Source organism: Lycium ferocissimum, chromosome 8 (genome assembly GCF_029784015.1).
Source record: "Lycium ferocissimum isolate CSIRO_LF1 chromosome 8, AGI_CSIRO_Lferr_CH_V1, whole genome shotgun sequence".
Taxonomy (NCBI): domain Eukaryota; kingdom Viridiplantae; phylum Streptophyta; class Magnoliopsida; order Solanales; family Solanaceae; genus Lycium; species Lycium ferocissimum.
The window spans coordinates 48,994,031-49,009,464 of NC_081349.1; the positions used below are offsets into that span (position 1 = coordinate 48,994,031).

General features: G+C 35.4%; 1 protein-coding gene across 3 annotated transcripts in view; it reads left to right on the top strand.

Moving 5' to 3' along the window:
- Window positions 1–736: 736 nt before the first annotated feature.
- LOC132068684 (DNA repair protein RAD50) overlaps window positions 737–15,434 on the top strand; it is a 48,472-nt gene continuing 33,774 nt past the window's right edge. Inside the window, exons 1-12 of one of the 3 annotated variants that reach the window (XM_059462351.1) lie at window positions 737–938; window positions 3,370–3,456; window positions 3,867–4,034; window positions 6,028–6,203; window positions 7,639–7,753; window positions 9,426–9,654; window positions 9,869–10,047; window positions 10,150–10,320; window positions 12,284–12,388; window positions 12,478–12,585; window positions 12,665–12,876; window positions 13,085–13,177. In XM_059462351.1, coding sequence (XP_059318334.1) covers window positions 816–938; window positions 3,370–3,456; window positions 3,867–4,034; window positions 6,028–6,203; window positions 7,639–7,753; window positions 9,426–9,654; window positions 9,869–10,047; window positions 10,150–10,320; window positions 12,284–12,388; window positions 12,478–12,585; window positions 12,665–12,876; window positions 13,085–13,177 — 1,766 coding nt within the window. In that variant the 5' untranslated portion in view covers window positions 737–815. The other 2 variants (XM_059462352.1, XM_059462353.1) reach the window with 2 other exon arrangements.

A 15,434-nucleotide genomic window follows, 5' to 3' on the forward strand; every position in this document is an offset into this window, starting at 1 on the left:
ACAGTTTATTACCTATGGCTAGAAATTAAAGGAATCACCAAGTGTTCTAGAATAAGAGGAAAACAACTCACTCCATCATCTAATTGATAGAGCAAGAGGTGTATTTTAGAGCTAGTTTAAAACCTCAAATAATGATATCTTACATAATTTAATATATTTTCCTTTAATCCTAATGGCCTTAATGGATGGTGGTAATTTTAAAGGGGAGGAGCGATATGAGTGGCAATGTGCATACATAAGAGTGGGAGCTTCTATCCATGTCCGGTTTTGGTTCTATTTCTCTTTATTTGCTTTCTTTTTCTTGAGTTGAAATTTTCGTTTGATAGTAAAAGTCATTTTAATTACAAAATTTTCAAACCATGTATTGAATCAGACTTCTATTATTTTATATTTAAAGATAATATAATTTTAAAAATAATCTATTTCTTATATAGATGAACCAAGAACATAAGCATCATTTAATTGATGTTCAACTATGCTTAGAGTCTGTTTGAATGGGTTATAAAAGCACCTAAAAATTATTTTGACTTAAATACAACTAAAATAAGCCAATCTAAACATGATCTTAATCATACTATTTCATAAGGACCAAAATTAAAATTTATTAATATTCTTTTTTAAAAAGGAAAAACATCAAAATGAACACAAAAGGCCAAAGCCTGAGGTTTTATTAAACCCTCTTTTGCTTCCCTCTCTCCTGTCCGTCTCAAATAAAACCCCCTAGTCCCACCAACGCCAAATTAACTTCATTTCAACTCTTCGGGTCTGGTCATATAAGTCGTCAATGCAAATAAACAAATAGAAGATCAAAAAAGATGAGCACGGTAGATAAGATGCTCATAAAGGGCATCCGTAGCTTTGATCCAGAGAACAAAAACGTCATCACATTTTTCAGACCTTTAACCCTCATCGTTGGCCCTAACGGTGCCGGAAAAACTGTATAATCCTAACTCTCTATATTACTTGTATAAAAATGTTACTACTACTCCATTAGGTATTAGTCTGTTGCATAAATTTGTTGCTCAACTTCATTCATGTATTTACTTTTTTCGTATTTTGAATTCTAATTTTATTCGAGGATAAGTTCTATTTACGAACGTGAATTGCTATTTTCCTATCTCAGTGTAATTTCTGCATAAAATTGTTACTGCTAGTTTATTAGCTATTTGCTGCTCAACTTCATTCATGTATTTACTTTTCTTTTTGTTTTTATAATTTTAATTTTAATTTTGAGCAGAAGGTCTATGAACTGACGGTGTAAAAAAGATTTAGGACCCGTTTGGCCATGAGAATTCTTCACTTTTTTTTCCATTTTATTTGAAAATCAGCATTTGGCCATGAAAATTCCAAATACAACTTCAATTTCAAAAACGCCCGAAACCTTGTTTTCACTTTTTTCACTTTCAGTTTTGGACCATTGCATTTATTTTTTCTTTTTTAAAATTTTATCTTAATTTTTTATTTTTATAAAAATGTCCCCATTTCTGTCGGCCATCAAACTGTCGCATGTTCTACTATCCATTACCCAATATTCTAAGCTTCATAGAGAAAAACTGGACACTCTTTTGGTGTTGATCAGTTTAAAACAAATAATAAACATTAGAGTAAACGAATGTGGTTTTTATATATTGCATAAAATAATGCGGATTAGAGTTAACGAATGTGGTTTGGATAGAGGAAGAAAATAATAAGGATGGCAAATTCAGGTGAATTAGTCAGGTTGGGTGGTTCTGCTAGTTTTTGGAAATTGGGGTTATAAATTATATTTCATATTTTTTTAGGAAAAGTACATCCAAACAAACAAATATTTTTTGCAAAAACTATAATCAAACACAACTCCAACTTCAAAAATTCCAAATAAAGTGAAAAAATATTTGGTTTCTACGGCCAAACGCCTACTTATACTATCAGGTCACTTAAAATGCAACTGCAGGTAATTCTTTAAGCTCAAGTTGGGCACTTCGTTTTGCTTAGGCGCTTTAGTACAAGCTATAGTTGGCAAAGTGATTAGCTATAAGAAATTAGAACGTTATTGTAAAAAACCGTAATCGCTATTCTATCTCTCCCTCTATTTACGAATATGAATTGTTATTTTCTTATGTCAGTGTAATTTCTGCTTAATATGTTACTAGTTCATTAGGTATTAAGCGTTGCATAAATTTGTCTCTCAACTCCATTCATGTACTCCTTCCGTCCCAATTTATGTTGCACCGTTTGACTTTAAGTTTTGATTAAGAAAGAAAGGAATACTTTTGAAATTTGTGTTCTTAAAACAAATCTTAGACATTTGTGTTGTTGTAAATCATTTCATTAAGGGTAAAACAAGAATTTTAAAGTTGAGTTGTTTCTAATTATCGAAAGGTGACATTCTGTGTGGGACAAACTAAAAAGGAAATGGTGCCACATAAATTGGGACAGAGAGGAGTACTTACATTTTCTTATTTTAAATTTTAATTATATTTGAGTATAATTTCTTATTTTAAACGTAATTACTACTCTCTATCTCCGTTATTCACAAATATGAACTGTTATTTTCTTATATCAGTGTAATTTTTACATAAATTGTTACTAGTTCATTAGGTGTTAGTCGTCGCATAAGTTTGTTGCTCAACTCCATTCATGTACTTACTTTTTCTTATTTTGAATTCTAATTATATTCGAGTAAAATTTCTATTTTCAATGACTATAAGTTCTATGAACTGACTGTGTAAAAATAAAAAATTGCACTAAAATGCAACTGCAGGTACGCTTTAGTGCAAGAGTATTAGTGGTTGCATGAATTTGTTGCTCAATTCCATTCATGTATTTTCGTTTTTTCAATTTTAATTCTAATTTTATTAAAGTTCTATGAACTGATGGTGTAAAAAAAAAATTTATACTATCAGGTCACTTAAAATGCAACTGTAGGTAATTCTCTAAGCTCAGGTTGGGCACTTCGTTTCGCTTAGGCGTTTTATTGCAAGCTATAGTTGGCAAAGCGATTAGCTTCTTTGTGTAAAGAACCTGATCATTACAAAATTTAAACATGTTTGATTCTTTATATATTTTGACTGGATTGTAGCATTTCAATTGATAAATCATTTTATTTCTAGCTACAAATAATTATTATGTGCGTTCAACATTATTTATTCATGCAATGAATATATAACGTAACTCTTTCTTCATCAGTGCTCTTCTTTAATAAAGTCCACATTTAATTGTGCTTTGGTCCATCAGAATGTTTCTATGTTTTTCAACTTGGACATCTCTGGGTAGATTCCAGTTAAGTAGTTGAAGATGATCTTCATGTGATTGAATAACAGGCTTTCCATTGCCAGAGTAATTTGTATGTTCATTTCTTTTTGTAATTATTCTTCTTGCTGTGGGCAGACTATAATTGAGTGCTTGAAGGTTGCCTGCACTGGTGAGATGCCGCCAAATGCTCGCTCTGGTCACAGCTTCATCCATGACCCTAAGGTGTCATCTTTTTGGACTTACTTGAGAAGGAGTAAATATTTTTTAGGATCTTTACACAAATAGCTGGCTGGATTCATTGTTTATTTTCGTAGCCGTATACATCCATTATACACTGATTATATACATATTATACATGAATTACTCATATATTATACATCCGCTGGCTATTTTTAGTTTATTGGTTGGGTGTGCGGCTATTTAGTTTAATTCTTCTAAATTTTTTAACAACCTGGTCGAATTATCAATGGTCACCCAAAAGTTTAAAATCATGTTTTAAATAGCAGACTATCCTGACCCGATAAATCAGTCAATGATCCCATAACTGATACGAACTGGATAGTTTATTGTAGTTATCTTCTGTTTATATTATTTGAAGTTTGTGGATAAAACTGAACACTATGCTGGTGAAGGTGGCTGGAGAGACGGAGACAAAGGGGCAGATAAAGTTGCGGTTCAAGACAGCAGCAGGGAAAGATGTGGTGTGCATTAGGTCTTTTCAGTTAACTCAGAAGGCAACAAAGATGGAGTACAAGGCCATTGAGAGTGTTCTACAGACTATCAATCCTCACACTGGAGAGGTATCACTAATTTATTTGACGGTTTTGGTCAATTTGGTACTTCCCTGTCTTAGTAGAATTAGTCGAGGTTATATGTCTGCTGAAGAGGAAAATTTGACCATCGAGGGCAGTGATATTAACCTTGTATTCATATAGATCACATAAGACTGTTGAGGGTCATATATATATGAATGATAAGGATAAATAACAATTGAATGCATGATTTGTTAGAGATTATGTTCTAGAAATAAATCATGAATAAAATATTGATAAATTGGTTGGGTATATGAAGTCAGTAGCATTCTTGTAATGTTTTTCCGTCAGTTTGATTCGGTGAAGGAAGGACTTGGGCCTGTTAATATTGGGGTCAAAGGGAGGGAAATACTGCTACACAGGGAGGAGTTGTAAACTTGTAATGACAGTCCGTCAAGGTTCTGAAGAAGTGTTTATGTGGGGAATGGCGGGAGCTAGTCAAGAACTTCTTGTGATTTATGGAGGATGTAGCCAGATTACCTCCATTAATAGGAAACTGGAATGGGGGGTAGAGGTTTAAAGACGTAGTTTGTGGAAAAACCTCATGTCCAATTTACAAGAAGTGGCTCATTGTAGTGCTGTGTATTGGTCATAGCATCAGAGGATGAGCAGGAGCTGATTCAGATCCATCTAAAATTGCATGACTTGAAACATTAAATAAAAATCATAGAATTTTAGTGATTTTTTAGATTGATCCGATTTGGTGGAGGACCTGATAGCACAACAATAACTGGTGTATGAGGCAAAAAACAGTAGTGCGAAGGCTTGTTAGCTAATTATTTAAAAAGAAAGAAACTATGGAGTTACTTTCATTAGTTGAATCCACTGTCCTGCTCTAACAAGATCTACCCTACCATTCTCTCGAGTCTCAAGCATTTTCCTTAGTTTCTCTCTAATTTCATTCTAAAATTGTTGCAGAAGAAAACACAGTTGAATGATGATAAACAGGTTATGCATATTGCGCATGCACAATTGAAAGAAAAATGACATGTAAATGATATGATAACCAACAATGAGGTTTCCCCTGTAAAGAATATTATTACCTTATCCAGAAGACTTTAAAAGAGATAAGGAATCAAGGATACCAAATGGAAACTAAAGAAGCTATAAGCACAAGATGATTTTAAGTTTCCCTGCTTCAAAGGCTCAAAAATTGCCGGCATTTATACAACCTCTCCTTTCCTGCTTTTCATAACCTAATTTGACCACACAGGGAGATAAGGGAAGAACGTATGCAACGTAGTTTCAACCCATACCTCCTGGGATTGTTTGTAATTTAGCTACCATTGGTCAAGTTGTATGTGTTAAAAAAGAGAAGTTCAAAGAAACAATACCACTCCAAGTACAAAATCATGTAAAATATTTTCATTGCATGTGGATTTGGACTTGGAAATGCATCAGTCTTTATTTCTCAAAATAGAGACAGGATCATACAACTTTTAAGTATATCTCTTTATTTTTTTGGCATTGGTACATTTTTTTTTTGATGTGGATAGATGGGAAGAAACCACCTAGTGTTTTTTGCCTCCAATGGAAATTGAACTTGAGGCGTCATGGTTCTCAACCCACTCCACTGACCATTAGGCCATACTCTTGGGTGCTTTTTGGCATTGGTACATATTGTTTCTTTTTCTTTTTCATTCTCACGGGTAATTGTAATCTGTATTTTTGGAATATATGTGAGCCAGATTAAACCAAAAAAAAAAAAAAAAGAATCTACCTGAGCTAGATTAATTGCTCTGCTTTGTCTTTGTTATACTTGTCCAGTTAATTTCATATCTCTGCGGCTTGTGATATTGTCTATCATTTCCCGTAAGCGTACTTTATCATAGCCAATAGTAGTTCTTAGGATCTTTCTTGACAAAAAGAAGTTCTTAGGATTTTGCTGGGCTGATAGTAGAGGCTTAGACTTTAGCAGTAGGAAGAAATGGTTGGACAGGGAAAAAGTTTCTTTCTAAATTCCTAGCTTATTTACTTGCAGAAAGTCTGCCTAAGTTATAGATGTGCTGATATGGACCGAGAAATCCCTGCGCTCATGGGTGTCTCAAAGGCCATTCTTGAAAATGTGATATTTGTTCACCAAGATGAGGCAAACTGGCCATTACAAGATCCGTCTACACTGAAAAAGAAGTTTGATGATATCTTCTCCGCTACTAGGTATTTCTTGTTATCAATAATGGAATTGTCAATTCATTATCATAGCGTTTGTGTTGGAAATATGCATTCTTCTGTATTAACCGGTATAATCATATTCCTTCTTGAATATGCTTGAAATTCCAACACACTTCATTTTACTCAGTGAAGAACATTAAAAATAAGACTAGTTTCTGCCTCAGCCTTTGCGACATACCTCATTTTTTAATTTACGACATGTATTTTGTGATTGATCAGTAGTGTTTTAACGGAAAAGGTACCAAAAGGGTGTCCATTTGCAGTGTCAAGAATCACATATGCACCAGTTAGTACGATCTTTTTATGTGAAAATTGCACAAAACCTGGAATAGAATATTCAATCTTCCTCCGTTCAAAGCTCTTTGAATCTAATCCATGTTCATCTCTATGCTTTTTTCTGCAAATTGCTAGAGATACTAGTGCTTATAATTCTGTGGGTAGGTTCTTTCGGATTTACCGGATTTAACACTATTTAAGCTAACATTCTTGGTCCCCCAATTCTCAAGTTAGGGTATCTAAGATTTAATGGGTTTACCTGGATTCATGCATGCCTTGGTGCTGTCAAACTTACTAGTTTAGTTCTCTACGAGAGAAGGTTATTTGTTAACCACTTATTGAGTCATTATCATGATATCATCAGTGGAATTGAAATTAGTATGAGATTTCAAGCTCAATACCAAAAAATCACGGCTTCTGGGGGGTTAACCTTTTCACTAGATTTGGTTCTTAATCAGCATCTGGAAATATTAGTCAGAGATAAATTCAAGCTTTACAGTAATTTTGGATGGTTGTTCTTTCATGGTTACTTTTTTTTAAATTATCAAATGTGTCTTTTTCGCTGCTGAGAGCTTTTCTTTTGATTGGATCATTGGAAAAGTAAGTATTATTGATGTAAAAGAAACCCGCATTAAGAGAACACAGGGAGAAATTACATCCTAATTGAAGAGCTCACAGTGTATGTCTAGCTGCTGATTCAGAGCTTAGTTCATCATCCTACAGTGAAACAACCCATTTTGATCTTCAAATTTATACGGCATTGATCATCTTCCTCAAACATGTCTTATTTGGTGTTCCTTGAGAGGCTGAATTCTGTCAAGAGATAATTAGATAGTTAATTTGGTGCATCTCTCTGTGAGTTAGAGGTCCTTCATTATTATGGTCTAAATAGGTAGGTGATTTTCATGCAACAGCAGTTCTATGTGCGGTTGAGCTGCTAGGAACCAAAATGAAAGTGGTTTTCTGGTATGAAGGAAAAATTTTTCTTGCATTTTTGCCGATTTTCTTGCTTGGTGCATATTGTTTTTGATTTCTCTCCTAAGGCTCAAAAATGGATAACACCATGTCAGTACAGTTTAGTATTGTGCGTGTAACTTATTCAACTCACTCTGTGCGTTAACTTATGTTTTCTTTTACTGTTTAGATACACGAAGGCATTGGAGGTTATCAAAAAGCTTCACAAGGATCAATCTCAAGAAATAAAGACATATAAGTTGAAATTGGAGAATCTTCAGACATTGAAAGATGGTGCTTACAAGGTAATCAGTTCTTTCCTTCTTCCTAGTTCAGTGCAGTTGATAGAACTTATGCTTCTTGATATTTTTACTCATCAATTTATGATGTTAGAATCCTTTTGCTTGAAAATGGAGGAACTATAATTTTTGAATACCTTGTTTTAGACTAGATTATATAGTAAAGTGAAGATAAACTCCTATTCTGAAAACCAAGATAAATTTCCTATTCTGAAACAGAGGAATTTACGTTGTGTTTGGTATGAAGGAAAATGTTTTCCTGGAAAATGTGTTCTTGGAAAATAAGTGAATTTCTACTTATTTTCTCATGTTCGGTTGGGTAGTGGAAAATAAGTGAATTTCTTACTTATTTTCTCATGTTCGGTTGGTTGGTAGAAAACATTTTCGGAAAATACCCACCCAAGCCCCACCAACCCCATCCAGTACCACCACCCACCCTTTACTACCCACCCGAAGCACCCACCCCACACCAACCCCACCACCCACCCAACCATCACTCTCGAACGCACTTCATCTTCACCCATCCCTACCCCAACCCCACCCCCCCTCATCCACACCCTCCTAAATTTTCTATTTTATATATTTTATTTTATTTTTATAAAATTTTATAAAAAATGGGAAACTTTTTCTTACCCACCTCCACCCCACAACACACTAAATTTAACCACGCAAATTTCCCTTTTTTTATAAAGGTAAAAAAAAAATTCGGGGCCGGGGGGGGGGGGGGGGGGGTTGGTATAGAAACCAAAAAAAAAAAAAAATATGAAAACTTTTTAATTTTTTTTTTCTTTTTTTGGGGGGGGGGGGGGGGGGGGCGGGTTGGGGGTGATGGAGTGGATGAGGTTTGTGGGGTGTGGAGGTTGGTGGAATGTCACTTGTGGTACTTGTTTTCCCTAATTTTATTAGGGAAGTCATTTTCCTCATTTTTGAGGAACTCGTTTTCCTATAGAAACTATTTTCCAAAATTTTTGACCAAACGAACATGGGAAAATTGGAAAACATTTTCTGGAAAATGTTTTCCTTCATACCGAACACACCCTTATTGTGCATTTTGTTGAGCATGGTCGATAAGTTATCAAGATCAGTCCCCCACTTCGACAAACATCACTTGACAGATATTTTGTTGAAGGCTTGTTAGTGAGCACCACCGTCTTCACGAGTTCTCTGTCATAAATCAATATTGCTGTCCACTCTGTCAAAAGATTTCCAATGAACAGAAATACCTCCGCTATGTTAAAACTATTTGCTACTGTCTGTCTTTCAGCTGGTGGCGAGTGGGACTGTTCCCTGCTTCCCCTCTTATGCTGCTGTTAACAGTTGGATTCTTCTTTTAATGTACCCCAAGGGGTCGTTATTCCTGTGTATGTCAATACTTGAAAACAGGGTAACATCGTCTAACTGATGTTCTTGTTAGTGCTTAATCTTGGTTTTGAAATTTATTGTGATCTCCAAATGAACGTACACATTATTTATTTTACCGTGATCTTCCAGAAATTAATACTTCGTTGTTTTTATCTTTTTAATTTTCTGACCGTTAAGTGATGTGAATATGTAATTCTCATACAATTTTTTTTCACTTTAGTTGAGGACTGCACGTAATAAATGAATGCTATATTTAAAACATGTGCTAGATCCCAGAGGCAAACTTCTTGTAATTTGATCTTGTGTCTTGATCTAGTTGCGGGAAAGCATTGCCCAAGACAAAGAGAAGACAGAGGCACTGAAAAGTCAGATGGAGGAGCTTGAAAAAGAGATTCAGACTCTAGATAGTAAGATCCACCATACTGAAGCAACTTTAAAGGACCTTCTTCAATTGCAGCGAGACATAGCTACTAAAAATGCTCAAAGGAGCACATTGTTCAAGGAAAAGGAAAAGCAGTATGCAGCACTTGCAGAGGAGAATGAAGGTTTGCTGAACTGAATACACTAATATATATTCTTCTCTTCTTTCAGCGCTGGAGTAATGGCCAATTCATAACAGAAATGCATCAAGCCGAACTTAATTTACCTTGTTAATAGCCTAAAGTTGTATTCTTATTTTGTGTATCTTTGTGTGTTCATCCACTGAAATACTTTTTGGCATAAATTGATGTATTCAAATATTTCCATTTTGATTGTTAGACACTGATGAAGAGCTTAGGGAGTGGAAGACAAAGTTTGATGAAAGGATAGCACTTCTGGAATCAAAAATTAGCAAGTTGGAGAGGGAAATGAATGACTCAGAGATAAAGAGTTCCAACCTTAAGCAGTCCATGACAAACTATATCGTGGAGATCAGCAAGCTTCAAGCTGATGCTGAAGTAATTTGACTCGGCCTATGTGCTGGTTGATTTCTTAAAGTTCTCTCACATCTTGCTTCCCGTTCTTAAGGTTCTTTTTTCTTTCACTTTTTTGTGCCTTAGGCTCATGCAAAGTTAAAGAATGAAAGAGACTGCACTCTCAGGAAGCTTTTTGACAGATACAACTTAGGGGCTGTTCCAAGTGGGTCACTCAGTGATGATGTTGCTTTGAATTTAACAAATCGTATAGAACAACGATTAAAACATTTTGATAAGGATTTACAAGATAAAAAGGTGATTCTTTCATTGTATCAGACTATATATACGTATATTTAGCTATGCTCTGTTGTTTTAAGTTGTCAGTTTATGATTTGTTATTACTTTGATTCAGCTATATTGTAAGGCTTGAATGCCCTTCTCTCTTTGTTCCATTTCTGTTGATTATTCTATCCAATGGGGTATACCTGGGTCTTTAGTGGGCAGTCTTGCTGCTAACAATGAGTCGAGTCTTCATTGAAATGAAGTTTAGCTTCTTCATCAAACAAAAGTTTAGCTTTGGCAATATTTTATTAAATTTATCTTTTTAGGCATTGATCTTTTTCTTCAACTTAAAGTAGTCGTCTTTGGGTCCTAAGTTTTAGATTCTTTTTCACTATATGCTGTTTCATATAGTGCCTTGTCCAACTACAGAAGTTAAACGACATCATACCCGAAGTCTTAAGCTCTTAGATGCAGTCAATTGATCCTGTAAATGCTTGATGTTAGTGCTCCTGTGCGCACCCAAAGGGTTGCGGCTTCGGGTTCCCTTGTCATAAAAATAAAATAAAATAATTAAAATAATTCTATGTGCTTATGTTGAAGCTCCTCTATGTGGAGTTCAAATATCAAAACTTGGATGGATTTGATCATGTGGGCATACCATGATATTTCTGCTAAATGGTTGTTTTATTTGGCTTGGGTACAAGGGATTATGTTAATAACAGATAAAAGGGATTCTCCTTGCCATTTGTTAATTATAAGTGTAGGTTCAACCGTTCAAGTAGTACATTATTATGTATATATACTCTTTTAACAAATTGAACGTATGCGTTAACTATTAACCCTGTATTACCCCTATTTCAAGATTAACAAAACTCATATATGTTTAAGCAGTTATTTCATACCTCAACTATCAAATTGTACAAAAGCCAAAGTTTGTTCAAAGGTGTAGGTTTTCAATAACTAAATAGTCATCTTCTAATGCTGAGGTTGCTGCTGGTTCTGCATTATTTGTTCCATGAGTTAAGAAAACTTCCGGTATATAAGTTGTATATAAAAAGTAGAGCATCTGTACAATGGTTCTCTACGGAGGAGACACAATTGCCAATTATCTTTTTGACAGGAAGTCAGGAACTTCGTTAGTGCACCAAACTTCAATCAGAAAGCAAAAGATTAGCTCTCAGCTGACAAGATCTAAGCTGTATGCGCATGAAACTTTGATCTCTTTTCTATTGAGTTTGATCATTAAAACAAACGGTTTTTCTCTCCTCTCATCTCTCTTTCTAATGGTACCAGAGTTAACATTTGGTAAGCTTTGCAGTCACGCTTGTAAATTCGCATTAAAGTTGAAGTATGAACCCTAAAAAACGAGTTGCATGCCCGGGAGAGGGTAGAGTTATATAGTTGTCCCACATGTGTTGTGTAAGGGCTTCCAAAGGGGTTATGTATGTCTGGTGCTGCTCCACCTATTTGCGTGGGATGCTCAGATTCTTTCATATGGTAGTATTAGAGCCAAGAAGAGAAACTGATAGACACAGAGGTTTGGTAATGGATAAAAGAGATAGAAAATATAAAGGGCATTACAACATACCTTGATTTTTATTTATATAATAGCCAACTCTAACTACTTCATAATCATTTTGGATGAAGGCAGATAACTTCTAGTAACCACAAGGAACTGCCAACAGATAACTTCTAATAATTGTAAGGAACTGCTCAATCCTCCATGTGTGAAAGCTCCAGGAATTTGAGAAGATGCAGATCATTATCTTCTCCTATATTTCTTTGCTTCTTCCTCCTTGAATTATGTATGGAAGATACGTGGCTTTTCAGAAGCCACTGTGATTTAGGTCAATATAGTCGCCTGATAAGTTTTTCTGCAAGTTCGTGTAGCATCTTGTCATTTCCTTGATCTGTCATTCTCGAACTGTCTTTTTATCTAAATTTTACTGACATCATATGAAGAAGCTAACTTTCGCTTGGAGTAATGTTGTTCTAGGAATCGAATGAGGCAGAAATTGCAGCTGCATGGCATCAATACGACATTGCAAATCGCAAATGGAGCGAAATGGAGGCGCAAAAACAGGCTAAAGCAGATATTAAGGTTTATTCTTATGAGTAATATTATTTTGTATGTTAATGATGCTAAAATTGGCATTTTTACACATGGTTTGGTTCCATAACCGGATGCAGAATGGCATTTTGAAGCGCATTAAAGAGAAAGAGGATGAGCGTGATAAGTTTGAACTTCAGATTTCTGATGTTAATGTGGCTCATCTTGATGAGAGGGAAAAGAAAATGGTTTGATGTCTCTGCTTAATATTTCAACTCTTTTTGACGAACATTTTGGTAATGTGGCTAACACATCTTTGCCTTTCAGCAAATTGAATCTGAGAGGAAGTCTAAGCAGCTTGAAGAAAGAGAATTCGACTTAAACATAAGGCAAAAGCAGACTGAGATGTACATCGTAGACCAAAAACTAAATGATCTTCGTACTGAAAAAGATCATATGGCTGCTGAATCTGAGGACAGAATTAAGCTGTCTTTTAAGAAGGCAGAGTTGGAAATTCTCGAGAAGAAACATAAAAAGATGTAAGTCACATTTCATTTCATAATTTACATCCACAATTTTTATTGTGTTTATTATGGCTAAAGAAGAAACAGAAAAAGATGCAAGTCACAATTCCCTTTTTTTTTTTTTTTTGATGTGTGTATTACATACACATTTTTTATTGTGTTTATTATGGTTATACTCTTTTTTCCACAAGAGATGATGCTTTCTTTCCCATGAAACTAACAGAATGGATGATAACAAGGATAAGATAAAAGGAGTGTTGAAAGGAAGGCTTCCATCTGACAAGGACTTGAAGAAAGAAGTTACTCAGGCACAAAGGTTCGTTTCCCCATCTCTTGTGTACTCTTAATGTGTATGATCTTTTGGTTTTATTTATTGAAATTTGGTTATGAGACCATTCTTAGTCTTTTTAAGGCATGGAAAAATATTTCTCTTTTTGATATATGAAACAAAGGCGTGACTGCCATTGTTGTCAGATACGAAGCAAAATGTACTACAGGCATCAAAATGTACTCCACAGTGTTGGGGTAAAAAGGGCATTATTTGATATTTTTCTTTTTTCTTTGCTTAAAATATGCACTAATTGAATCACAGTTGAAAGCTAAAGTGCATACACGTGCAGATGTCAGTACTTTTTAATCATAATGACATATGTATACTTTAGTGTCATAGGCTTTATACTCTGTTCTCTCCCCAGTTTGAATACATCCTTTTGAAAAACTAAAATCCTAATCCCAATTGTACCCTTTATATTACTGGAAAAGGTGATCTCTTAGGAAGCATATGTGTCTGGTAGTCAAACAACTGAAATGACTTGGACTAGGATCAAAGTGAACGAGTATACTGCGTATGTTCAAGTCATCCTAGGGGGAGCAGCTTCGAGGTCACATGGAAGGCAAGCATTTTGTAGCCAATTGGCATAGACAGTTTGGTGTCTGAGGACCAAAGCTTTTGCAGGTGTTTTATGGTGCTGAATTGGAAAGTTTTTACCACTTTACCTGGGATTTCCTCTCGGAGCTATTATAAGGCAAGCATGATATGGGATTCAATGTTTGAGGATTGAGAATAAGCTTGCCACTTGGAAAAGCAACACATATCCAATGGAGGTCGATTAGATCTCTTACAATATGATTAAGTGTGATTCCTAGTTCTTATTCGAATATTGGTCGAAAAGAGATTGGATAAGTTGAGGGATTTCCCACAAAATGTCACCAAGTGCTATTGAATAGGCGTTGCTACCAGAAACAAAGGGAGCGTTGGGTGATAGGAGCCTTAGGAAGCACAATGAAAGCCTTTTTGTCAAATGAGAATGGAAGCTTTTAATGGAGATGGAGGATCTGGAGAACTGTAACTGTAAAGATCTGGAGAACCTCAAAATATTACTTGTAAAGATGGATGGATCAGTAATATAACTAAAGACCTATAAAAAGATATCACCCCTATTTTGCATAATAGAACTAAAGCTCCTCTTGGGTCTGCATTGTGGAAGCACATCATGATAGGGAGGGATGATTGCTTCGAATTTTACTGGGCTGAGGTAGAAGTGTGGGGAACATAAGATTTGGGTTGGACACGTGGCAATTTAGAATTCCAAGGCTGGTTTAACATCGCTGTACATCACAGACAACTATTGTGAAGAAGATAAAAGTGTACAATCAGCAGCAAAAGTGGAAAAAGACGGATGGCACATTCAATAACAACTACAACATACCCAGTGTGATCCCAGAAGTGGGATCTGGGGAGGGTGGGGTGTATGCAGACCTTACCCCTACCTTGTGTGATGCTGGGACATTGCAATAAATAATTCTTAAGAATAGAGAGTGGCAGCAAAAAAGCAAGGGATTTAGGAGAAGAAGCATGGCAAATCAATGTTACCCAAATGAATGCGCATGGAAGGTTGAGCGTCCTGATTCTGGACAGGAGACAGGATGGTTAATTCCTATTGAAATCTTACTCATCCATTTTAACAAATGATTTTTTTTTTTTTTGACAATGGTAACATTTCTATATATTAACAGGTATACTATACCAAACTGTATAGTCCCCAAGTAGACAATTACAAAAAAAGGATCATTCTAGCTATGTTTCTTTTACAAATTGTCTAGAACATCAAAAATATCTTCTGTTTCCCCTGAACATTCCTGTTTACACCAAAAATAAAAAAGGGATAAACAATTCATCTTCAACTTCTGTATGCTGCACTGCTTTTTCTCAAAACATCTCTGGTTTCTCTCTTTCCACACAGCCCACCAAATACATGCTGGGACAATCCTCCATCTCTCTCTCTGCATGGACAAGCTTCCTTCTCTGCTCCAGCTGTGTAGAGCATCTTTTGCCCTTGCTGGCATTACCCAACTGATCCCCCTCCAAATATTGAATAATCTCCGTATCTGCTCTGTTCCCCTCGAAAAAAGCATCTAGAGCATAGCTGAACTCCGGTACTTTTTAATTTTTCCCGAGTCAAAACAGCTTCTTTGGCCACCAGCCAAGTGAAACACGCTACTTTATAAGGAATTTTTACCTTTCATATCATCTTCCAGGGCCAACATACTACTTGGTTGTTAACTCTGTTCAA